Source organism: Schistocerca americana, chromosome 11, assembly GCF_021461395.2.
Source record: "Schistocerca americana isolate TAMUIC-IGC-003095 chromosome 11, iqSchAmer2.1, whole genome shotgun sequence".
Lineage (NCBI taxonomy): Eukaryota > Metazoa > Arthropoda > Insecta > Orthoptera > Acrididae > Schistocerca > Schistocerca americana.
The window spans coordinates 81,510,304-81,537,802 of NC_060129.1; the positions used below are offsets into that span (position 1 = coordinate 81,510,304).

At 41.2% G+C, this 27,499-nt stretch overlaps 1 protein-coding gene across 1 annotated transcript in view; it reads right to left on the reverse strand.

The window, feature by feature from the left end:
• Nucleotides 1-27,499, reverse strand: part of LOC124553620 (phosphatidylinositol N-acetylglucosaminyltransferase subunit A) — a 139,885-nt gene that overhangs the window by 102,310 nt on the left and 10,076 nt on the right. Inside the window, exon 3 of the mRNA XM_047127475.1 lies at nucleotides 12,700-12,879. Within this exon, the coding sequence (XP_046983431.1) occupies nucleotides 12,700-12,879 (180 nt within the window). The remainder of the gene's footprint in view (nucleotides 1-12,699; nucleotides 12,880-27,499) is intronic.

A 27,499-nucleotide genomic window follows, 5' to 3' on the forward strand; every position in this document is an offset into this window, starting at 1 on the left:
GAAAAACGGGGAGGGGGAGAACAAGGGGTAAATCACTCAAACACACATTTGATGCAGCACTTCCCAATATATAAAAAGGAAACAGAAGTAGAGATCAGAGGGCACATGTTGAGTACAGCTACGCTCAAATGAAGGGCACCACTGTTTTTCCCACACAGTTCTCTGGCACATCACGCGACGCGTTTCCATTTGAAAATTATGAGTTGCATCCAAGATGGTCACCATGTTTGTGACAGCTTCACTGCCCCCCCCCCCCCCCCCCCCCGCTTCCCCATCTCATACTAGTTGACTTCAAATTTCTGTTTATCCAACAGTTTCTACTCTGTGTTTTACAGGATTACGCTACACTGGCTGGTTGCAGTCCTTTTAACTCCAGAAATCGTCTGATGCAGCTCTCCACAATAAGTCTACCCTGTGCAAGCCTCATACCATTTGAAATCTTCCACTTTTTAACCTGATTACTGTAGTCAAACCTTGCTCTTTCTCCACAATACACCCCCCCCCCCCCTCGCCACTTCCCTCCCTCGATTACTGTATAGACAGTTCTTTGATGTGTCAAGATGTGTTTTATCAACCAAACCTTCCTCTTGTCAACTAAGGCAATGAACCTCTTGATCCCAAGTAAATTTAGTATCTTTTCAGTAGTTATATGACCTACCCAACTAATCTTCTGCAGCACCACATTCTGAAAGCTTCTATTGTCCACATTTTATTGCTGTTCACAGCTGAACTCCAGACAAATATTTTCAGAGAATACTACTTTGTTCAGAAGCCTCGTGTTTTAGTAATGGCAATGTACATGTATATTATACCACAGTACTAGTTTGTTGTAAGTATATACTGAGTGCTAGACTGAATAAACAACCTGTTTCATACCCTTAATATGCACTAGCACACAGAAGACCACCTGTATTACTCACACATATATATATCAGTATGTCTTCCACTAATTTGAACAACAGTCACTGAGTTGTCCCAGGATAATCACACTGTTATTTCTTGTTTGGCTATATTTGTGAGTACTGTGGCAGACTGGTTTAACTGTATTGATACAAGACATAATGGTAAGATATATTTAATATATATATAATGATATTTGTTAAATATATCTTACCATTATGTCTTGTTAATATATATAATGATATTTGTCCCCCCCTCATGAACCATGGACCTAGCTGTTGGTGGGGAGGCTTGCGTGCCTCAGCGATACAGATGGCCGTACCGTAGGTGCAACCACAACGGAGGGGTATCTGTTGAGAGGCCAGACAAACATGTGGTTCCTGAAGAGGGGCAGCAGCCTTTTCAGTAGTTGCAGGGGCAACAGTCTGGATGATTGACTGATCTGGCCTTGTAACATTAACCAAAACGGCCTTGCTGTGCTGGTACTGCGAACGGCTGAAAGCAAGGGGAAACTACAGCCATAATTTTTCCCGAGGACATGCAGCTTTACTGTATGATTAAATGATGATGGCGTCCTCTTGAGTAAAATATTCTGGAGGTAAAATAGTCCCCCATTCGGATCTTCGGGCGGGGACTACTCAAGAGGACGTCGTTATCAGGAGAAAGAAAACTGGCATTCTACGGATCGGAGCGTGGAACGTCAGATCCCTTAATCGGGCAGGTAGGTTAGAAAATTTAAAAAGGGAAATGGATAGGTTAAAGTTAGATATAGTGGGAATTAGTGAAGTTCGGTGGCAGGAGGAACAAGACTTTTGGTGAGGTGATTACAGGGTTATAAATACAAAATCAAATAGGGGTAATGCAGGAGTAGGTTTAATAACGAATAAAAAAATAAGAGTGCGGGTAAGCTACTACAAACAGCATAGTGAACGAATTATTGTGCCCAAGATAGACACAAAGCCCATGCCTACTACAGTAGTACAAGTTTATATGCCAACTAGCTCTGCAGATGACAAAGAAATTGATGAAATGTATGACGAGATAAAAGAAACTATTCAGGTAGTGAAGGGAGACAAAAATTTAATAGTCATGGGTGACTGGAATTCGTCAGTAGGAAAAGGGAGAGAAGGAAACATAGTAGGTGAATATGGATTGGGGGGAAGAAATGAAAGAGGAAGCCGCCTTGTAGAATTTTGCACAGAGCATAACTTAATCATAGCTAACACTTGGTTCAAGAATCATAAAACAAGGTTGTATACCTGGAAGAATCCTGGAGATACTAAAAGGTATCAGATATATTATATAATGGTAAGACAGAGATATAGGAACCAGGTTTTAAATTGTAAGACATTTCCAGGGGCAGATGTGGATTCTGACCACAATCTATTGGTTATGACCTATAGATTAAAACTGAAGAAACTGCAAAAAGGTGGGAATTTAAGGAGATGGGACCTGGATAAACTGAAAGAACCAGAGGTTGTACAGAGTTTCAGGGAGAGCATAAGGGAACAATTGACAGGAATGGGGGAAAGAAATACAGTAGAAGAAGAATGGGTAGCTCTGAGGGATGAAGTAGTGAAAGCAGCAGACGATCAAGTAGGTAAAAAGACGAGGGCTAGTAGAAATCCTTGGGTAACAGAAGAAATATTGAATTTAATTGATGAAAGGAGAAAATATAAAAATGCAGTAAATGAAGCAGGCAAAAAGAAATACAAACGTCTCAAAAATGAGATCGACAGGAAGTGCAAAATGGCTAAGCAGGGATGGCTAGAGGACAAATGTAAGGATGTAGAGGCTTGTCTCAATAGGGGTAAGATAGATACTGCCTACAGGAAAATTAGAGAGACCTTTGGAGAGAAGAGAACCACTTGTATGAATATCAAGAACTCAGATGGCAACCCAGTTCTAAGCAAAGAAGGGAAGGCAGAAAGGTGGAAGGAGTATATAGAGGGTTTATAGAAGGGCGATGTACTTGAGGACAATATTATGGAAATGGAAGAGAATGTAGATGAAGATGAAATGGGAGATAAGATACCGCGTGAAGAGTTTGACACAGCACTGAAAGACCTGAGTCGAAACAAGGCCCCGGGAGTAGACAACATTCCATTAGAACTACTGATGGCCTTGGGAGAGTCAGTCATGACAAAACTCTACCATCTGGTGAGCAAGATGTATGAGACAGGCGAAATACCCACAGAGTTCAAGAAGAATATAATAATTCCAATCCCAAAGAAAGCAGGTGTTGACAGATGTGAAAATTACCGAACTATCAGCTTAATAAGTCACAGCTGCAAAATACTAACACGAATTCTTTACAGACGAATGGAAAAACTAGTAGAAGCCAACCTCGGGGAAGATCAGTTTGGATTCCGTAGAAACACTGGAACACGTGAGGCAATACTGACCTTACGACTTATCTTAGAAGAAAGATTAAGGAAAGGCAAACCTACGTTTCTAGCATTTGTAGACTTAGAGAAAGCTTTTGACAATGTTGACTGGAATACTCTCTTTCAAATTCTAAAGGTGGCAGGGGTAAAATACAGGGAGCGAAAGGCTATTTACAATTTGTACAGAAACCAGATGGCAGTTATAAGAATCGAGGGACATGAAAGGGAAGCAGTGGTTGGGAAGGGAGTAAGACAGGGTTGTAGCCTCTCCCCAATGTTGTTCAATCTGTATATTGAGCAAGCAGTAAAGGAAACAAAAGAAAAATTCGGAGTAGGTATTAAAATTCATGGAGAAGAAGTAAAAACTTTGAGGTTCGCCAATGACATTGTAATTCTGTCAGAGACAGCAAAGGACTTGGAAGAGCAGTTGTACGGAATGGACAGTGTCTTGAAAGAAGGATATAAGATGAACGTAACAAAAGCAAAACGAGGATAATGGAATGTAGTCAAATTAAATTGGGTGATGCTGATGGGATTAGATTAGGAAATGAGACACTTAAAGTAGTAAAGGAGTTTTGCTATTTGGGGAGCAAAATAACTGATGATGGTCGAAGTAGAGAGGATATAAAATGTAGACGCAATGGCAAGGAAATCGTTTCTGAAGAAGAGAAATTTGTTAACATCGAGTATAGATTTAAGTGTCAGGAGGTCGTTTCTGAAAGTATTTGTATGGAGTGTAGCCATGTATGGAAGTGAAACATGGACGATAACCAGTTTGGACAAGAAGAGAATAGAAGCTTTCGAAATGTGGTGCTACAGAAGAATGCTGAAGATAAGGTGGGTAGATCACGTAACTAATGAGGAGGTATTGAATAGGATTGGGGAGAAGAGAAGTTTGTGGCGCAACTTGACTAGAAGAAGGGATCGGTTGGTAGGACATGTTTTGAGGCATCAAGGGATCACAAATTTAGCATTGGAGGGCAGCGTGGAGGGTAAAAATCGTAGAGGGAGACCAAGAGATGAATACACTAAGCAGATTCAGAAGGATGTAGGTTGCAGTGGGTACTGCGAGATGAAGAAGCTTGCACAGGATAGAGTAGCATGGAGAGCTGCATCAAACCAGTCTCCGGACTGAAGACGACAACAACAACAACAACAACGATATTTGTAGTCTATGTGGTTTGCTCTTACACTTTATGACATGACAAGACAAGACTTACAACTCACTAACTGGAGAAAGGGAACATCCTAAATTTTTAAAATTTGTTTTATTGCATCACAGAAGTACAGCTCGATAGGGGGCATGATTTGCTGCATATACTAAACTTGTGTACAGACAATGAAACACCACTAACAACAGGTATAATTCAACAGTTACTGAGAAAGGGAACATGGCCTGGATGTGTTCCCTTTCCACTGTGAACAATATTTCCTGTAGGCATCATCAGGACAAAACTGAGAAACCAGTAAAAATACAACACTGTTAGTTAAGTGACAGACCTCATATTCAATTCTTCACAGAAGAAACACACATTTAGTGTTGTTCTCATGAAAGTAGAGGATTTTACAGATTATAACACTTGGTGGTCAAAATTCTACTAATAATCTTGCCTTATAATTTTTATGGAAAATGTGTTCCAAAGGAGCAAAAGATTTTTTTGCCCTATCAAGAACTTAGTATCACCAAAGATATACCACAAGTAGCTCAATTTAAGAAACATCAATGGACTGCAAGCTGATAGCTTTTATTTAAGGAATTATCAGATGAATCTAGAACTTCCCATAGAATATGCTTAAAAAGCCTCACTACACAAACATATATTTTTATGATTATATTAAAAACAATTTAATCTACACTCAAGAAGAAAAGACAATTTTGGAATGAAATTTTTAACATATCCGATGACAAAGGGATGTCCAGCTGAAGATAATGTGCAAGCCATGAATTTCTTTTTGTAATAATGTTTAAAAGTATTCAGTTTGTAAAAAACAAATAGAATAAATTTGTATCCTAAAAATATAAGACTTTCAATTTATATTCCACATAGTTTCCTGCACAAAGGGAACATGTCCAGTTGGGTGGGGGGGAATGTTACCAGTCACACAAATTTGGAAAAAAATTACATAATCTAAAGCAATCTACAAATACATATTTTCATAAAACCATAGAATAATTTTGCTTTAGAATTCTGGTGCAAAGCAGTTGTTCTGTCACCCCTGCAAAATTTTTTAAAGTGAGCTTATTCCCTTTCTGCAGTTAGCAGTCCATACACACATGTCAATTGGGGTTCATTTGTCAATCACACGTATATGCAAACTTTTGCATGACATGTGCTAGAGGATGATTTAGTAAGTAATAAACCACATAGCCATATTTTGAACTTTTTATCTCATTAAGCCATATATTTTATGAATTGCGATTGGAATTTCAACACTGTCATTGTCAAGAATTCTGAAAACAGCCACAAAATTCAATATGCCAGAGTTAAAAATAAAGCAAAAGACCTTTAGAGCTGAAAACAAAAGGGTATTTACGCAGTATGTTGAAGCCAATTCTACAGCATAAACTTGTAACATGCTAGAACGTAGTTCCAGCAGAGTGTAACAATGTGTGTGTCATCGTATAAGGCTGCCCACCATATCACACACCTTGCAGCTGATACAATAACAATCAACTAGCTTGCAAGTAATAACACATCCACAATGTACACCAAGGTGCTACACTCTTGTTATCAACGTGATGGGTGCATTACAATTGTGGGATATAAACACTCAGAGAATACGAACTTGAGAGTACAAAGACATTAGTATGTACAGTCAGTACTATAATGTTTGTAAAATGTGTACTCGCAATGGACAAATGTGAATATTGTATATTTAGTAACGTAAAAGGAATAAGCAACTAAAAACATGAATATACATTAAAAGTAGCTAAGTACATACACACCCAATTGTAATAAACATGTCATACAGTAAAACTGGAGTGACTTGTCTAGTCATGGAAATCAACATCTTCAAAACAACAGTGTAACAGGGTCAAGAACCAATGGAAATTAAATGTGTGTCTTGACACAGTGAACTTATTTACTATTCTAAGTCAAGACACTTAAAATCATAGAAGAGAATATACTGAAAAACAAGAAAGCAAATACGAGAACATTAGTTTAGATCTGATACAGTCCTATACCTATCTTAAATTTAATGAAATTTGCAACTGGACATCATTGCAACATTTTTGCAATTATATCAAAAGTCAGTTCTTAAAGAAATTTCCCATTACAGCTAGTAAAACTGAAGAGTATAAAAGTGCATGAATGACATTACCATTGATCAGATGATCACTCAATGATATTATGTTAGTGCAACTGAATAGCACGCATACTAACATTACCTTCACTATAGAGTACAAAGTTAACATGCCATTAATTTGCTACACACGCCTTAAGAATGATAATGGTGTTCACAGATATAGCATTTACCATAAGTTCACCTATAATGATACCTTAACCCACAATAATTCTTGCTATCCATGAACCTTAAGAAAATGTGTTTTCATTCCATGGAACACACATTATTCATTCTTCACCTCGAGCAGAACAAAACGGACAAAACTTGGTATCATTAGACAAGCAGCAGAGAACAATGGCTTCACAACACACACGGTAGATAAAATGTTTGCTGCAAAATTACATAAGTAAAATACAGGGTGACCAAAAAGTCAATATAAATTTGAAAACTTAATAAACCATGGAATAATGTAGACAGAGAGGTAAAAATTTACACACATGCTTGGAATGACATGGGGTTTTATTAGAACAAAGGAAAAGAAAGTTCACAAAATGTCTGATACATAGCGCGTGAAAGATCTCTTGCACGCGTCGTTTGGTGATGATCGTGTGCTCAGCCGCCACTTTCGTCACGCTTGGCCTCCCAGGTCCCCAGACCTCAGTCCGTGCGATTATTGGCTTCGGGGTGCCTGAAGTCGCATGTGTATCGTGATCGACCGACCTCTCTAGGGATGCTGAAAGACAACATCCGACGCCAATGCCTCACTGTAACTCCGGACATGCTTTACAGTGCTGTTCACAACATTATTCCTCGACTACAGCTATTGTTGAGGAATGATGGTGGACATATTGAGCATTTCCTGTAAAGATCATCATCTTTGCTTTGTATTACTTTGTTATGCTAATTACTGCTATTCTGATCAGATGAAGCGCCATCTGTCGGACATTTTTTGAACATTGTATTTTTTGGTTCTAATAAAACCCCATGTCATTCCAAGCACGTGTGTCAATTTGTACCTCTCTATTTACATTATTCCATGATTTATTCTGTTTTAAAATTTATACTGACTTTTTGATCACCCGGTACTACTGGTGAGATTATATTGCTCAAATAAGAAGAGGTTAAAATTAAATACTTGTCTGTACCCTATACAGGATCTGTGTGAAAGAATAGCTAGACTGTTCCGGGATAACACGTATCAGCATTCATACTAATAACACATTAGTGAAGACTATACAACACAATATCCAGCATAGGAAACAATACACACGTTCAGGGTTTGATTTTAGAAACTATACAGATAATAGAAGAAGTTTTATATAGGACAAATGTGTAAAACATTTACCAGTGGATTTAGACAATGAATTAACACCAGATTTGGGAACCATATTCAGACAACCAAACATAAGTTGAATGACATAAGATTCTCCACAAAAATTCTTTTTTAGAAGCAGAAAAGGAAAACAGTGTGATTATTTATAACAGACTGAAATTCATAGTGTGTTTAGAGAACAGCCAGAATATCTTGAATGAACAGACTGACCTGAAAAATAGATTTCAGGACATCTTGTATGATTGCCTCTTAGGATACAGTTGGCATTTGTGCACTGTTGGTCTTGGGAAGTATTCTACACCATGCTACACTTGTTACTAATTAGTATCCATTTTATCCTTCCTCAGTATGTTTACATTAGTGCACCACTTACATGGTACCACACTCATGCGAGACTGTGTAGGCACTTGTGTGTTAAAACTTTTATTTTATAAACCGTGTTTACTGTGGCTACATAGGTTACTTCATTTTTACCGTATAATGTTTCAAATGTGATTAGATGTATGTGTACTTATGTACGTAGCTATCATTCTGAATTAAAACATTCACATTAGCACGTCACATGCCGAGTATGACATTCTGTGGGTGTCTATGTGTGTGCTTTACATATGTGGAGATCTACTTTTAATTTACATTTAGGGTTCTTGATCCTGTTACACTCTTTTTAAACACGGTGTTTCCTGTTACTAGGCAAGTCAGTTCAGTTTTACCGCCAGTTACAATTACACCTACGTGTACTTATGCATTTGTGTGTTACTACTTTCAATTTACATTCATGGTTTTAATTTTTTATTCCCTTTATATTATTACAGACATATTGATCGCATTTGTCCACTGTCCATTGTCAGCACACATTTTACAAACTCCACAATATGAACTCTACATATTAACACCGTTGTACGTTAAAGCTTACACTCTGTTTACACCGCTGTCATTTTATCAAATTTTAATTCTGCCACCATTTCGGCCACATGAGCATCGTGCTTTGGCATATATTGTGGATACGTTTTTACTTTTATGATAGCTGACTGCTGTTTTGTACCATCTACATGGTGTGTACTCACACATGTTGCACCACAACACACACTTTGGTTTCAGACTGCTGGAAACTATGTTCCAGCGTGTCACAACTTAATATTTTAAAGTGGGCTTTAACATCTCACATAAGTATCCCTGTGTTTCCAGGTTTAAAGGCCTTTTACTTTTTTTCCGTAACATATTTGATTTGGTGACTTTGCATGCAGAATACATGGCAATGACAAAGTGTGAAATTATTTCTTATGATAAAACTATTTATTTATACATTTTGTTGCATTTAGAAATTTAAATTTGTATTACATGTATACTATTTCTCTTTTTCAGGCACATCTTTCAATTGCTATTGTCAGGCTGCATTATGTATTCTGTCTATTTCACAAAAATCAAAATTCTTACCACTTTCAGTATTTCATTTCCTAATCGAATTCCTTCAGTGTCACCTGATTTAATTCATCTACATTCCTTTATGCTCATTGTATTTTTGTTGCTGATCATTATGTAGTCTCTTTTCAAGACACTATCCATCACATTCAACTGTTCTATGTTTTCTACAATTTCTGACAGATACAGTGACACTGGCAAACTTCAAAGTATTAATTTCCCCTCTCTCTTTAATATTTCTCCAGAGTCCCTTTACTGCTTGCTCAAGGCATAGATTGAATAATATCAGGCAGAGGCTATAGTGCCATCTCACTCCCATCTCAACCACTGCTTCCCTTTCCATGTCCTTTGGGTCCTATGAATTTAGTCTGGTTGTATATAAACTTTTCCTCCCTGTATTTTGTCCCTTTAACATCAGAATTCCAAGGAGTGTATTACAGTCAATATTATCAAAAGCTTTCTGTAAATCTACAAACACTTTAAGCACACATTTTCCTTCCAGTCCACTAAAGTAATGCGTGACATATTTTGTAACCATGACTTATTAAACTGATTGCTTGGTAATATACACACCGGCCAGAACCTGCTTTCTTTGGAAATGGGGTTATCGTGTTGTTCTGTAAGTCTAGTGGTATTTCCATCTGTTTTGTAGACCTCGAATATCAAATTTTTCATGGCAGGTTCTCCTAACAATCACAATAATTCTCATGAAATGTCATCTACTTCAGGCGCCTCATTTTAACTCTAGTCTATCACTACTCGTGGTATCGTATCTCCTGTATAACTGTCTACTCCTTTTCCCTTTCCACAATACATTTTAAGTTTGTACCACTTCTATACATGATGTACCAGAAAGGCATTCTAAAAATTTGAAAGACTGCACAGGATGACATCTTGAGCATTCAATATAAGGAACCTATAGCCAGAAATGTGAAAACGATTCTACAGCCCCAATAGGCTGTCGAGAATGCACACATTACATCCACAAAAAGTACCACGTCAAATTGTCATTGAACATTCAGCTTGGAATTTTTGGAGATCACCTTATTGGACGACATATCTTACAAGAACCTTTGAACGTGCACTGCATCTGAACTTACTGGAGAACACCTCACCTGAACTTCTGGAGGACGCTTCCTCGCTACTGTGCACTAGTCTGGAGTTTCAGAACGACTGTACTCCAGCTCAGTTTGATTGTCGGGACAATGTGTATCTCCCAGACAACTTCAGGCAGAGGGTAGCTGGACAGGTGCAGTCCCTTGGTTTGTGCACTCCCCTGCCATCACCTCTGGAGTTTTCCTCTGGGGGTTATGTCAAGTACCTCTTGCACTCAACACCGGTAGGAACAGTACCTGCACTTACATGGTGCATCTTTACAATGTTTGATACTGGCAGAGGGGAACACAGCGCAATACAGGGAATCACACAAAACACAGTTCATTGTTGCACATTACGTAATAAAGTTGATGGTCATCACATTGAAGACTTACTCTAAAATTATGAAGTCACAGATTAGCTTACAGTATCTGAATGTACTCTACTGTCAATAAATGTTTTCCAAACTGCAGTATTCTCATGTTTCATTTAGGCTACCAAATGAATAGAAAGTGCATAGTACTGTAGAAACGATTTCCCATTTCTAGCTACAGGGGACTTAACGCTGTTTTCAAAATTTCATTCTCTACAATTTCACAAATTTTTTAAAATATCACCCTGTTACACCCTATATACTGATTCCTCTCACAGCCACACATCCATTGCTCTGTTCTGTCTTGCCATCTCAGCTCTTAACGTTTATACAGCTGTTTGTCTTTTTCTTAAAGTCTTTAATTTTCCTAGAGACAACATCTATCTTTCCCTTTGTCATCTGTGCTTCTGCAGCTTTATATTTCGTCTGTAACCATTTATGCTTTGCCATTTTGTACTCTTCATCAATTAGTATGTTTTAACATCTGTATTTCTTTTGTCCCTTTCATTTGTTGCATTTTTATTTTCTTCCTTTGTAAAATTGAAAATGTAAGTTTTACCTATGGGTGGATTCCTAGTTGCTATTTCATCTAACAAAGTTATCTATTTGTCTTCTGTTGTATTCCTTCCCCTGTTTGAGCTAGTCACTGCCCAATTCTCCCTCTGAAACTTTCAACAAGTTTTGGTTCACTATAGTCAACATGATCACCTAGAAAGATTCAGCAATGGTTTAGATAATTAAGGTAATTCTCATTTATTGTTCTCTCCCAGTTGCACATTTTTAATTAGATTACATGTTTTGATCACCAAGAATCACTTTCAGATCTAAGTAGTTGCATCATTACTCTGATATGTAGCTCTGAGTAGATGAGACTATTTGCCAACAACTACTCAGATCTAAAGATGATCCAGAATGGTGAAACATGTAATCTGAGAGGGAACAATAAACAAGAATTAACTTAAAATGTACTGGCGGAAGTAAAGCTGTGAGGACGGGTTGTGGGTTGTGCTCGGGTAGCTCAGTCCGTTGAGCACTTGCCCATGAAAGGCAAAGGTCCCGAGTTCGAGTCTCGGTCCGGCACACAGTTTTAATCTGCCAGGAAGTTTCATATCAGCACACACTCCACTGCAGAGTGAAAATCTCATTCACGAATTAAATTAACTTTTTATTCTTTCTATTAATCCTGTCTCAATCACTTGAAGTGTATCTTCTCGCAATTTCTTCAGTTTTAATCTTCAGTTCATGATTAATAAATTACAGTCTGACTCCACATCTATCCCTGAAAATGTTTTGCAGTTTAAAAATCTCTCACCATGGGATTCAAAGTTGCCTACACTGTATAAAATATTTGTGTATCATGGCCACAACAATGCATTCACTATACTGTTCATAATAGCTTATACACATTCCTATTTTCTTATTCATTATTAGTGTTTTCCTGCATTATCCCTATTTGATTTGGTGTCCACCACCCTGTACTCACTTGACCAGATAGTAAAGTTCGGTGGCAGTAAGAATAGACTAATTCCCACTATACGTAATTTCAAACTATCCTCCTATCTTTCCAAGGTGTCTCGCCTACCTGCCTTACTATAGGCTCTGAAAGTCCATATTCCAACCTGTAGAAGGCCAGTTGTCTCTTTCCTGATAACATCCCCGAGTAGTCCCAGCCCAGATATCGTAAGGCGCGACTATCTTATCCCAGAAGATGGTGCCTCCTTATTCCATTTAATATACATCTTATTTCACTGCACATCGATAAAAGATCTCCATTTCAGAAGATGGTGGGTAAACAAATTGGTAAGTTTAACTACAGTTCCCAAAACTAATTAACTGTTTTCACCACAATTTTTACTTAATTTGCGGAAACCGCTGCCTAATGTATTCGAATATGAAATACTGACCTTTATGCCGAGTAGCCTGCCAATGATCATGGCCTCGTGAGCGAGCGTCGAGAATGCAGAGTGGCCGTGCACGACGGAAATTCTCTCGCGCAGCAGGATGTAGCGTATAAGAGGCAGCGAGGCGACCATTGTCGGCAGCACACACTGGTTATAGAAGACGCGCACTGGCAGGTAGAAAACCTGTGGTACCGCAGACAGTAATTACTGTGTGCTTCGGGACAGTTTTATAGAGTGTGAACATGAAAATGCACTAGATTAATATGAATATTACACAATTTGAGATGTAGGAAGAATGTCTACTTGCCAGCACCACAAATGTATAGAGCAAGAAACGAGTTAAAGTACAAGGAATTTCTAGTTTCCTGTACTTTTAAATACTTCCTTTGACAGAAAGGGAAAGATATAATGTAATAAAATGGGGTGTCAGTGAAATTGCTGGAGAAACTGAAAGTGTGCTCTAACCCCCATCCATGAGACGGTGTAGAACATCATTATGAACTATAGGGTGTCCATAAAGTCCCATCATTTAAAACCATAACTTAGAAACTACTGAATATGGAGAGTTGTAGCGGGACTTTGAATTTCACTGCGCTACACTCGTTCCCTCAGATAAAAATTATACCGTCGCAGCGGTACGAGCGCTCGACGGCAGAGAAAATACTAAAATTTTAACTCTTTTTTTGTTTTTCTATCCGTTTTCTTTATGGTCTCTCGAGAGCGGAAGCTTAATGCAGACGTGATCTGATTAAGACGAAAAAACTTATTAATGTGTAGACATTGTGGAAGTTATGAAATTCGGAGGATGGAGAGAAGCAACTAAAATAAATTGCATTTTATATCAAGACGGATTTGGATACATTAGAAATTCCTGGACAATGAAACTTATTGCAAGATTTCGAAGCAGACTTATCACGCAGAAATGAAGGAGATTTTTGAAGACCTGGACGCCGCAAGAAAGGAGACACGTTAACCTGGTAAAGGATGAACTCTTATCTACGCCATTTCCCCCTGTCAGTTACATTTTGTTATTCTCTGTTCCTTTTCAATAATTTTTGTAGTGGAAATTGGTTTAACTTTTGCTCAAAAACGCCACAAGGACCACCCCAACAATACCTTTTCCGAAACACGAAGTCTGATAACTTTCATAAACAGGGTGTCCATAAAGTCCCATCATTTGAGACCATAACTTAGAAACTACTGAATATGGAGAGTCATGGTTTGTTGTAAAACATTTAACAGCTCTTGTAAAACATTTAACAGCTCTCTCAGATTATATTCCTTTGTCCTTCGTTGCAGATTTCACTCTGACTGCAATACGGCCCGAGAAAGCACCATGTCATATCATATGTAGAACCCAACACCTTCGAGGTAATGGTTGGTATCACTAACGCAAGAACGCAACTAAGAAAAATTTGTAGTAGGTATTAAAATCCATGGAGAAGAAATAAAAACCTTGAGGTTCGCCGATGACATTGTAATTCTGTCAGAGACAGCAAAGGACTTGGAAGAGCAGTTGAACGGAATGGATAGCGTCTTGAAAGGAGGATATAAGATGAACATCAACAAAAGCAAAACGAGGATAATGGAATGTAGTCGAATTAAGTCGGGTGATGCTGAGGGAATTAGATTAGGAAATGAGACACTTAAAGTAGTAAAGGAGTTTTGCTATTTGGGGAGCAAAATAACTGATGATGGTCGAAGTAGAGATGATATAAAATGTAGACTGGCAATGGCGAGGAAAGCGTTTCTGAAGAAGAGAAATTTGTTAACATCGAGTATAGATTTAAGTGTCAAGAAGTCATTTCTGAAAGTACACTCCTGGAAATGGAAAAAAGAACACATTGACACCGGTGTGTCAGACCCACCATACTTGCTCCAGACACTGCGAGAGGGCTGTACAAGCAATGATCACACGCACGGCACAGCGGACACACCAGGAACCGCGGTGTTGGCCGTCGAATGGCGCTAGCTGCGCAGCATTTGTGCACCGCCGCCGTCAGTGTCAGCCAGTTTGCCGTGGCATACGGAGCTCCATCGCAGTCTTTAACACTGGTAGCATGCCGCGACAGCGTGGACGTGAACCGTATGTGCAGTTGACGGACTTTGAGCGAGGGCCTATAGTGGGCATGCGGGAGGCCGGGTGGACGTACCGCCGAATTGCTCAACACGTGGGGCGTGAGGTCTCCACAGTATATCGATGTTGTCGCCAGTGGTCGGCGGAAGGTGCACGTGCCCGTCGATCTGGGACCGGACCGCAGTGTCGCACGGTTTCACGCCAAGACCGTAGGATCCTACGCAGTGCCGTAGGGGACCGCACCGCCACTTCCCAGCAAATTTGGGACACTGTTGCTCCTGGGGTATCGGCGAGGACCATTCGCAACCGTCTCCATGAAGCTGGGCTACAGTCCCGCACACCGTTAGGCCGTCTTCCGCTCACGCCCCAACATCGTGCAGCCCGCCTCCAGTGGTGTCGCGACAGGCGTGAATGGAGGGACGAATGGAGACGTGTCGTCTTCAGCGATGAGAGTCGCTTCTGCCTTGGTGCCAATGATGGTCGTATGCGTGTTTGGCGCCGTGCAGGTGAGCACCACAATCAGGACTGCATACGACCGAGGCACACAGGGCCAACACCCGGCATCATGGTGTGGGGAGCAATCTCCTACACTGGCCGTACACCACTGGTGATCGTCGAGGGGACACTGAATAGTGCACGGTACATCCAAACCGTCATCGAACCCATCGTTCTACCATTCCTAGACCGGCAAGGGAACTTGCTGTTCCAACAGGACAATGCACGTCCGCATGTATCCCGTGCCACCCAACGTGCTCTAGAAGGTGTAAGTCAACTACCCTGGCCAGCAAGATCTCCGGATCTGTCCCCCATTGAGCATGTTTTGGACTGGATGAAGCGTCGTCTCACGCGATCTGCACGTCCAGCACGAACGCTGGTCCAACTGAGGTGCCAGGTGGAAATGGCATGGCAAGCCGTTCCACAGGACTACATCCAGCATCTCTACGATCGTCTCCATGGGAGAATAGCAGCCTGCAATGCTGCGAAAGGTGGATATACACTGTACTAGTGCCGACATTGTGCATGCTCTGTTGCCTGTGTCTATGTGCCTGTGGTTCTGTCAGTGTGATCATGTGATGTATCTGTCCCCAGGAATGTGTCAATAAAGTTTCCCCTTCCTGGGACAATGAATTCACGGTGTTCTTATTTCAATTTCCAGGAGTGTATTTGTATGGAGTGTAGCCATGTATGGAAGTGAAACATGGACGATAAATAGTTAGGACATGAAGAGAATAGAAGCTTTCGAAATGTGGTGCTACAGAAGAATGATGAAGATTAGATGGGTAGATCACATAACTAATGAGGAGGTATTGAATAGGATTGGGGAGAAGAGAAGTTTGTGGCACAACTTGACCAGAAGAAGGGATCGGTTGGTAGGACATGTTCTGAGGCATCAAGGGATCACCAATTTAGTATTGGAGGGCAGCGTGGAGGGTAAAAATAGTAGAGGGAGACCAAGGGATGAATACACTAAGCAGATTCAGAAGGATGTAGGTTGCAGTAGGTACTGGGCGATGAAGAAGCTTGCACAGGATAGAGTAGCATGGAGAGCTGCATCAAACCAGTCTCAGGACAGAAGACCACAACAACAACAACAACAACAACAACAACATCACTAACGCCAACCATGAACTGTGCAAGCTGCTGCCCCCTCCGAGTTGCCCTAAGTCGGGGGTCTGCTTCCTTTAACCTTCACATCTGTCCCCCACCTCTAGTCACTCCGGCTCTCCGTAACATCTCTCCGGGGCTTCGGTTCGATACGTCCGCACGGAGTTGCGGGCCTCAGTTTCTGCCCGTGGCCTTTCGAGCCCCCGGTAGCTCGCCGTTTCCATACTGACCGTGGTTTTACAAAAGCTCTGTTTTATTTCGCACAAAAGTTATATTTCTATCCTGTGCGTTTACCGAAACTACTACTCAATTACCGGTACGGAACCGGTCAGTAACTCAGGCCTGGGCGTGTTCTAGTTTTGCCGGCCCGAGGGCCATGCCTTGTAGAAGACAATGCCAGTCTGACAGTGGAGGGATGGCCAGACCTGCGACAACCGAGGGATGGCGCTTCGACACACAGCTCATCGAATTAAAGAGTTATGTAAAGCAATTGCCCATTATTGAAACCTTGCCTGAAAGTGTACCTTGGATGGCGGCTCCCAAATGTTTTTTTATCCTACTTTTTCTCAAGGGTTGACACACACACACACACACACACACACACACACACACACACACACACACACACACACTCTCTCTCTCTCTCTCTCTCTCTCTCTCTCTCTCTCTCAGTGTGTGTGTTGCCTTTAAATGACAGAAAAGTGTAACTCTGAATTGTTCGTTAATTGAAAAATCTTGGATCTTGTTTAAATAAAGTGTGTAAACTAAAGAGTGAAAAATGTTTTTCCTGAACCTTTACTAACTGTTCCACATTCCCTTCATCTTGAAACTTCCTGGCAGATTAAATCTGTGTGCCGGGCTGAGACTCGAACTCGAGACCTTCGCCTTTCGCGAGCAAGTGCTCTACCAACTGAGCTACCCAAGCACGACTCACGCCCCGTCCTCACAGCTTTACTTCTGCCAGTACCTCGTCTCCTACCTTCCAAACTTTACACGTGGGACGTGGCTAAGCCACGTGGGACGGGGCGTGAGTTGTGCTTGGGTAGCTCAGCTGGTAGAGCACTTGCCCGCAAAAGGCAAAGGTGCCGAGTTCGAGTCTCGGCCCGGCACACAGTTTTAATCTGCCAGGAAGTTTCATATCAGCGCACACTCCGCTGCAGAGTGAAAATCTCATTCTGGTCCCTTCATCTTGTTTTAAAACTTATTACGTTTTGTTTGGCCACGTCACTCGCCATTAGATTTTAAGTGCCGATTTCACCAGAAGGAACAGCATCATCCGCCCCTCAGTGAGTAGTGATACGAACCTGTGCTGCTTTGTGGAGACTGAGGTATTAGAAAGTGCTCCCGGCTTACGAGCAAGCAGAAGTCTCGAGTTGCAGCTGGCATTGTATGAAGTAGCTTCAACCGTAGGAGTTTGTGGATGCCGTTTTACATCCTGTGTGTAGCCAGAATTTTCAGCTACGCAAGCACACTTCATGTGCACGATCCCTGGCAGCAGTGAGCACATCACTGCAGCAGAACTGCTATTCACTGCACAGAATTCCGCGATATACACACCATAGGTCGACAATAGGGAATCCTTAATAGCAAATATGTTAAGTTCTATTTGTTTCATTGCAGAGCTCTTTACTGTCAGTGACAGGGTGGAGGCTTTCATAACTTCGATATTAATCAGTATCAACCACTTAGCGTTTCCATCGCATAACTGGGGGCATGATTTCAAGTCACATCACATATCTCTTACCGATCTCAAATTTACATTCATGAGTAGCAGTAAACGTTCTATGTCTATACTTGTTCACTTTGTATACAGTGTGTTACAAAAAGGTACGGCCAAACTTTCAGGGAACATTCCTCACACACAAAGAAAGCAAACATGTTATGTGGACATGTGTCCGGAAACGCTTACTTTCCATGTTAGAGCTCATTTTATTACTTCTCTTCAAATCACATTAATCGTGGAATGGAAACCCACAGCAACAGAACGTACCAGTGTGACTTCAAACATTTTGTTACAGGAAATGTTCAAAATGTCCTCCGTTAGCGAGGATACGTGCATCCACCCTCCGTCGCATGGAATCTCTGATGCGCTGATGCGGCCCTGGAGAATGGCGTATTGTATCACAGCCGTCCACAATACGAGCACGAAGAGTCTGCACATTTCGTACCGAGGTTGCGTAGAGGAGAGCTTTCAAATGCCCCCATAAATGAAAGTCGAGAGGGTTCAGGTCAGGAGAGCGTGGAGGCCACGGAATTGGTCCACCTCTACCAATCCGACGGTCACCGAATCTGTTGTTGAGAAGCGTACGAACACTTCGACTGAAATGTGCAGGAGCTCCATCGTGCATGAACCACATGTTGTGTCGTGCTTGTAAAGGCACATGTTCTAGTAGCACAGGTACAGTATCCCATGTGAAATCACGGCGGTGAATCGAGGAAGTACAGTACATACTGACAAAACTAAAATGAGCTCTAACATGGAAATAAAGCATTTCCGGACACAGGTCCACATAACATCTTTTCTTTATTTGTGTGTGAGGAATGTTTCCTGAAAGTTTGGCCGTACCTTTTTGTAACACCCTGTATACATTGCTGCTTGACAGTTCATACAGTGAATTTTTTTTTTTTTTTTTTTAAATTAAGGAGATAAAACTATTAAAATGAAAGTGAACGGAATGTCCAATGGTCCGCTGTAGCTCTGTTCAGTCACAGGTCACTTATAGACCAACAAAACCAGTTTCACAACTTTTAAGTTGCATCTATTGGTGCAAATACCGGTAAAAAATAGATTTTTTAAAAATTAATGCAGTTATCCAAGATATATAAGATACCGAATGAGAAGACTTATACATGGAAGAAAATAGTACACATCAAACTAGGAAACTGGTTGGCTCATATGTCTCCACAAAAATGGGCTTAGACACTATGTGATTTAAAGTATCCAGACACCCCCAAAAACAAATTTTTCATATTAGGTGTGTTGTGCTGCCACCTACTGCCAGGTACTCCATATCAGTGACCTCAGTAGTCATTAGACATCGTGAGAGAGCAGGATGGTGCGCTCCGCGGAACTCGCAGACTTTGAACCTGGTCACATATGTCATACATCTGTACACGAGATTTCCACACTCCTAAACATCCTTAGGGTCCACTGTTCCCGATGTGATAGTGAAGTAGAAACATGAAGGGAGACATACAGTACAAAAGCGTACAGGCTGACCTCATCTGTTGGCTGACAGAGACCACCAAGAGTTGAAGTTCGTAATGTGTAATAGGCAGACATTTACCCACACCATCACACAGGAATTCCAAACTGCATCAGGATCCACTGCAAGTACTGTGACAGTTAGGTGGGAGGTGAGAAAACTTGGATTTCACAGTCGAGCAGCTGCTCATAAGCCACACATCATGCCGGTAAATGCCAAATGACGCCTCGCTCGGTGTAAGGAGCGTGAACATTGGACGAATGAGCAGTGGAAAAATGTTGTGCAGAGTGACGAATCACAGTACACAATGTGGCGATCGGATGGCAAGGTACGGGTATGGCGAATGACCGTTGAATGTCATCTGCCAGTGTGTGTAGCACCAACAGTAAAATTCGGAGGCGGTGGTGTTATGGCGTGGTCGTGCTTTTCATGGAGGCAGCTTGCACCACTTGTTTTGCATGGCACTATCACAGCACAGGCCAACACTGATGTTTTAAACACCTTATTGCTTCCCATTGTTGAAGAGCAACATGGGGACGGCGATTGCATATTTCAACACGATCGAGCACCTGTTCATAATGCACGGCCTGTGACAGAGTGATTACATGAGAATAACATCGCTGTAATGGACTGGCCCTGACCTGGATCCTATAGAACATGTTTAAGATGTTTTGGAATGCTGATTTCATGCCAGGCCTCACCGAATGACATCGATACCTCTCCTCAGTGCAGGACTCTATGAAGAATGGGCTGCCATTCTCCAAGAAACCTTCCAGCACCTGATTGAATGTTTGTCTTTGGGAGTGGAAGCTGTCATGAAGGCTAAGGGTGGGCCAACACAGTACTGAATTCCAGCATTACCGATGGAGGGCGCCATGAACTTATAAGTCATTGTCAGCCAGGTGTCCAGATACTCGAGATCACATAGTGTATATACACTTAATAAATATTGCTTGTAAGTTCGTACCTAAAGAAAGAAAGTTACAAAGGCTATGTCATAGGTTACAGAATGCGGCAGAGTAACAATTGGTTTGGCTAGGTAAATTTTCCAGCACTCCTCAACTGACAAAGTACTATCATCAATTTATAAAAAGACCATCATCAATGATGAATGTCACGTCTGTGTGTTAAGTGAAGAACTGCACAGTTTCCGATTAAAATACACTGTTGTCTGTGTATGTCAAGCAACAAAATGCCCCTCACAGATGTTATTCAGGCAAAGACTGGACCCTGTAGTGACTGAAGAATACAATGAAGTTAATAATTCGAACTAGTATATTTAATGCATTGAAACCTATTAAAAATTGTTTTAACTGTTACTGGGTGGCCACCAATGACTGAAAGTAAGATGCATACGCTGCCAGTCAAACTTGAAAAAAGCCAACGCGCCCATGTGTATTTGCTACCAATGTAGCAGCCGACAACGTAAGCTACGAGCGTCCTGTGTATTGAAACATGTGCTGTGACTGCTGCCAGGGTACTGAGATGGTGATGGAAGTTGAACTAACACAGGAAGCATGGAAAGTAATAAAGTGTGATACTGGTGCTCAGCTAAGGACTTAGAGTCACCATATAAACTACAGGGTAGCGCACGAAATGTGTTACCATTTTGTTTTTTAATATAAACTTTGTCAATACAATCTGAAAGGAACATATACTACAATGAAGAGCCGTCCATGGACATTTGTTCTAACTCAGCACATGCTCAATATGTCCACCATTTCGTTTCCTAACTTCCTTCAAATGAACACTGAAGTTAGTGATTACCCTACAGCACACGTCTTCCGTAATTTCACTGCAAGCTTGAAGAATAAGTCTTCTAAGCTCCATTAAATCACGTGGACGTTTCGGGAATATTTTTTCCTTTAGGTACCCCCAAAGTAAAAAGTCACACGGATTGAGGAGACCAATTTTGTCCGTCACTGAAGCGACCTGGAAACCTGAGTGAAATGATCCGCATGTCGAAATGCTCGTGTAAAAACTCCAACACAGTGTTTGCAGTATGTGGCCTTGCTCCATCTTGCATGAACCACTGCATGTTGAAGGGCAAGGCAGTAGCAAGAAGCTGTGGAATGAAGCTATTGCGAAGCACGGTCAAATAACGCTCGCTGTTCACAGTTTCTTCAAAGGAAAAGGGTCCATTAAGTCCGTGACTGGAAATTGCTGCCCACGCTGTAATCCTCGGAGCATAATGTTGTCCTTCATGAAGCACTTGTGGGTTTTCGGTGGCTCAAAAGCGTACATTTTGTTTGTTAACCACACAGTCTAAATGAAAATGCACCTCATCTGGAAACCAAACGTTGTTGATTATTCCCTATCCTCTGCCCACTGAGCAAACAGTAGTCTCTGCTGCTTGTGTTCTTCAGTGAGCTTCTGTGCACAGGTCATCTTGTATGGGTACATATGGAGGTCACTTAAGAATGTGTTGAACGGAGCGCCTGGATATTCCCAGTTGCACTGCTGCCTTTCTACACGATTTCCTCTGATGTTTCTGTACAGCAACTCGTACCGCTTCAATATTCTCTGGAGAACAAACAGGCTTAGGCCAAGGTTGCTTCGCTTCCAATACTGTTCCGTCCTGTACAAATTTATCGTACAACCTGTAAATGGTCTTCTTGCAATCTAACTAATGTGCATCGTAAATTGTGAAAGAAACAATTGGTAACACATTTTGTGCGCCACCTGGCACTAGAATTGACTCTCCATATCACATAAAATTGAAACTGAATAATACTAAATATAAGGTGGTCCATTGACAGTGACCGGGCCAAATATCTCATGAAATAAGCATCAAACTAAAAAACTCCAAAGAACGAAACTTGTCTAACTTGAAGGGGGAAACCAGATGGCGCTATGGATGGCCCGCTAGACGGCACTGCCATAGGTCAAACGGATATCAACTGCGTTTTTTTAAAAATAGGAACCCCGTTATTTATTAAATATTTGTTTAGTACGTAAAGAAATATGAATATTTTAGTTGGACCACTTTTTTTGCTTTGTGATAGATGGCGCTTTAATAGTCACAAGCGTGTAAGTACATGGTAGCACGTAACATTCCACCAATGCGGACGGTATTTGCTTCGTGATACATTACCCAAGTTAAAATGGACCATTTACCAACTGCGGAAAAGGTCGATATCATGTTGATATACGGCTATTGTGATCAAAATGCCCAACGGGCGTGTGCTATGTATGCTGCTCGGTATCCTGGAAGACATCATCCAAGTGTCCGGATCGTTCGCTGGATAGTTACGTTACTTAAGGAAACAGGAAGTGTTCAGCAACGTGTGAAACGTCAACCACGACCTGCAACAAATGATGATGCCCAAGTAGGTGTTTTAGCTGCTGTTGCGGCTAATCCGCACATCAGTAGCAGACAAATTGCGCGAGAATCGAGAATCTCAAAAAAAACGACGGTGTTGAGAATGCTACATCAACATTGACTGCACCTGTACCATATTTCTATGCACTAGGAATTGCATGGCGATAACTTTGAATGTCGTGTACAGTTCTGCCACTGGGCACAAGAGAAATTACGGGACAATGACAGATTTTTTGCACGCGTTCTATTTAGTGACGAAGCGTCATTCACCAACAGCGGTAACGTAAACCGGCATACTATGCACTATTGGGCAATGGAAAATCCATGATGGCTGCGACAAGTGGAACATCAGTGACCTTGGTGGGGTAATGTATGGTGTGGCATTATGGGAGGAAGAATAATTGGCCCCCATTTTATTGATGGCAATCTAAATCATGCGATGTATGCCGATTTCCTACGTAATGTTCTACCAATGTTACTACAAGATGTTTCACTGCATGACAGAATGGCGATGTACTTGCAACATGATGGATGTCCGGCACATAGCTCGTGTGCGGTTGAAGCGGTACTGAAAAGCATATTTCATGACAGGTGGATTGATCGTCTAAGCACCATACCACGGCCTGCACGTTCACCGGATCTGACGTCCCCAGATTTCTTTCTGTGGGGAATGTTGAAGGATATTTGCTATCGTGATCCACCGACAATGACTGACAACATGTGTCAGCGCATTGTCAATGCATGCGCGAACATTACAGAAGGTGAACTACTCGCTGTTGAGAGGAACGTCGTTACTCGTATTGCCAAATGCACTGAGGTTGACGGACGTCATTTTGAGCATTTATTGCATTAATGTGGTATTTACAGGTAATCACACTGTAACAGCATGCGTTCTCAGAAATGATAAGTTAACAAAGGTACATGTATGACATTGAAACACCCGAAATAAAATGTTCAAATGTACCTACGTTCTGTACTTTAAATTAAAAATCCTACCTGTTACCAATTGTTCGTCTAAAATTGTGAGCCATATGTTTGTGACTATTACAGCGCCATCTATCACAAAGCGAAAAAAGTGATCCAATGTACTACACGAACATGTAATAAAAAATGGGGGTTCCTATCTTAAAAAATGCCGTTGATATCCGTTTGACGTATGGCTGCGCCATCTAGCGGGCCAACCATAGCGCCATCTGGTTTCCGCCTTCAAGCTAGACAAGTTCCGTTGTTTGTAGTTTTTTCGTTTGACACTTATTTCGTGAGATATTTGGCCCGCTCACTATCAATGGACCACCCTATATTTAGTATTATTCAGTTTCAATTTTATGTGATATGGAGAGTCGATTCTAGTGCCGGGTGGCGCACAAAATGTGTTACCAATTGTTTCTTTCACAATATACGATGCACATTAGTTAGATTGCAAGAAGACCATTTACAGGTTGTACTTAGCTAAAAGAGTTTGCTGGAGGATACTTGTTGCCCTATATGCTACCTAGCATTGCACGCACTGAGACTCAGATACAGAAGCGATAAAACCAAATTAAGAATTTCCTTCGTGAGCTAGGTGTTAGCTGAACTACATAAGTGACATTTTTCTGTAATGATCGTTGGATTTTACTCAGTAATTTTCTTTCTTCTTCTCAGTCTTAGGTTTGAGAGACCAGAAAAATTATCGTAGTTTCCCAAATGCATTTTCACTCTGCAGCGGTGAGTGTGCTGAATTTTAAATTCAAATTGGTGTGCACTCCAGTGCAGAATGAAAATTCGTTCTGGAAAGAATTCTTTAGGCTGTGGCTAAGCCAAGTCTCCACAGTATGCTTTCTTCCACAACTTCTAGTGCTGCAAGGAGCCCAGGAGAACTCGTGTTAAGTTTACAAGAAAGGAGATGAGGTACTTGAACAAGTAAAGCCCTGGGGATGGATTGTATCATGCTTGGATAACTCATAAATTTAGACAACATTGCCTATGGGGGGCAGCGATGCGGTTCATATTTAGGTCAAAATAAACAGTCGAGATTGTGGTAATATTTGTTTATATGCTGGTTTCAGCTTATGTTGGGGTCGTCTTTGGAATTTTTTGCCCCCTATGGCTGGTGGTAGTGGCTCCTTGGTTTTCTCGTGACAACGATCGTACAGTCGCCAGCACTAGCTGTAGGGGGCCGGGAGTTCTGGGGGTGGCTTTGACATGAGCTGAAACTGGCAAATAAACAGGTGATGTAGTGTTTGAAACACTGGACTTGCATTTGGGCATTCAAATCTTCGTTCAGCCATCCAGATTTGGGTTTTCTGTGATTTCACTGGGTTGCTCCCAGCAAGCTTTCTCTGTGTTATGCCAGAATGTGTGTATGCTCATTGCTCGTAGAATGTGAAGGAGATACTAGAATTCTGTCCATGTGCAGGTCAGCACTGCAGCATTAACAGTTCAGATTGCTGCATCAATTTGTGCACGAAGGATAGCGACGTCATTTGTCGGTGTCGTGCACACACGATCCTCGATATAAACTCAGAATTGGAAGTCTAGTGGTGGGGCTCAGGGAGACTCCAAATGCCACGTGATGGGAAGGCTCGATCTGTCGACCTCTTCGGAAATGTCATTTGGCACATCCCGTATGTTCAAACTCCACTGTGGGGCTGTAACCATTGTGGTGGAAAACTACAGATGGGGCTCTTTGATGTGTGCTAACAGGTGATGTTAGATCACGTCCAGGAAAACAATTTTGGTTAGGGTTTTCTCTGCGTAGAAATCTGGGCGTGGATTAGGTCTCACCAAACTTTAAGCTTTGGGCTATCACTAATGTGTCTGTGCGTGTGGTTGTGTTTTGAGAGCCTCAAAGTATACTGATGTGGTAATTCACTTGTCCAAAAATGTGGAAGATTGTTTTATGTGAAAACCTACTTTTTGGTCGGTTGGTCTATTTGGAGAAGAGGACCAGACAGTGAGGTCATTGGTCCTGTTGGATTAGGGAATGGTGGGGAAGGAAGTTGCCCGTGCACTTTCGGAGGAGCCATCCCGGCATTTGCCTGAAGTGATTTGGGGAAATCGTGGGAAACCTAAATCAGGGTGGCCGGGCACAGGTTTGAACTGTCATCCTCCTGAATGCGAGTCCGGTGTGCTAGCCACTGCATCACCTCGCTCGGTAGGCATTTCTTCAGATAGTAATTGTCAACATTTCATGTTCAGTGACGGCTTCCATAAAATACATACCACGGAAAACTGGCATTCGGCTACAGTACTCAGTTCATTTTCGCTTTATACGTAGAAAGGTGTAATTACTTATGTAAGACTTTGACAGTTGTTCTTGCTTCCTGCAATTCACATGATCCACAACAAATTGAGGTTTGGGGGCTCTTCTGAAATGCAGCTTGCATTTTGTCAACATGCACACCAAATGTGAGGGAGACACCCACTTTGAGGAAAGTATTTGACACTGCCTGTCTATTTAAAGTTTTTGAACCACCTTATTTCCAACACTATCCTCTCTAATTGCATGAGTCTCGGCATGATGGCTGTCAGTATCATATTTGCAATGGTGTGGTCAGGCCTAAAAAGTGAATTAAATTAGTCCTTTCATTGACAACCTACAAATGGAAGTAATATGTGGCCTAATTACACAGTTTGTGGCAATACTCCACTCTAGCTTGATAAGGATTGGTCCTTGGAGTCTAATCCTAGATAGAGTATGACAAATGGGTACTAATAATGTTTTTTGTAAAAACAAATCTCAGATAAACACGTGCAAAGTGTTAGAGATAATTTTAAAACTGGGACAACCTCCGCCACACACCGTTGGGTGGCTTGTGGAGTATAAATGTAGATGTAGATGTAAAATAGTTATACATGATTGTTTGACAATTCACACAGTAAACAGTTTTTTTTTTTTTAAATACAGGTGTTGAAACTATTTACCACCTCCATCAAGTCCCCTTAACCCCCCAAGCTTTCGACTGGGAGTACCAGGTTATACAAAGTATTGTATTAGCTAATCTTTGTGATACAAATTTTGTTCACAATGTTAATAGGGAAGTACTGAACAAGACAAGTTCTGCCAGTAACCACTCCACATTTTCTACCACTTTATCACACATACACAGGACACCCCTGCAACCTTCAGAATTTGAAAGAGAGTATTCCAGCCAACATAGTAAAAAGCTTTCTGTAAGTCTACAAATGCTAGAAACATAGGTTTGCCTTTCCTTAATCTATCTTCTAAGACAAGTTGTAGGTTCAGTATTGCCTCACGTGTTCCAACATTTCTACGGAATCCAAACTGATCTTCCCCCGAGGTCGGCTTCTACTAGTTTTTCCATTCGTCTGTAAAGAATTCGTGTTAGTATTTTGCTGCCATGACTCATTAAACTGATAGTTCGGTAATTTTCACACCAGTTGACACCCTGAAGTCTGAGGGTATTTCACCTGTCTCATACATCTTGCTCATCAGAGGGTATAGTTTTGTCATGGCTGGCTCTCCCAAGCCTATCAGTAGTTCTAATGGAATGTTGTCTACTCCTGAGGGCTTTTTTTTTTTACCTAGGTCTTTCAGTGCTCTGTCAAATTCTTCAAGCAGTATCTTATCTCCCATTTCATCTACATCGT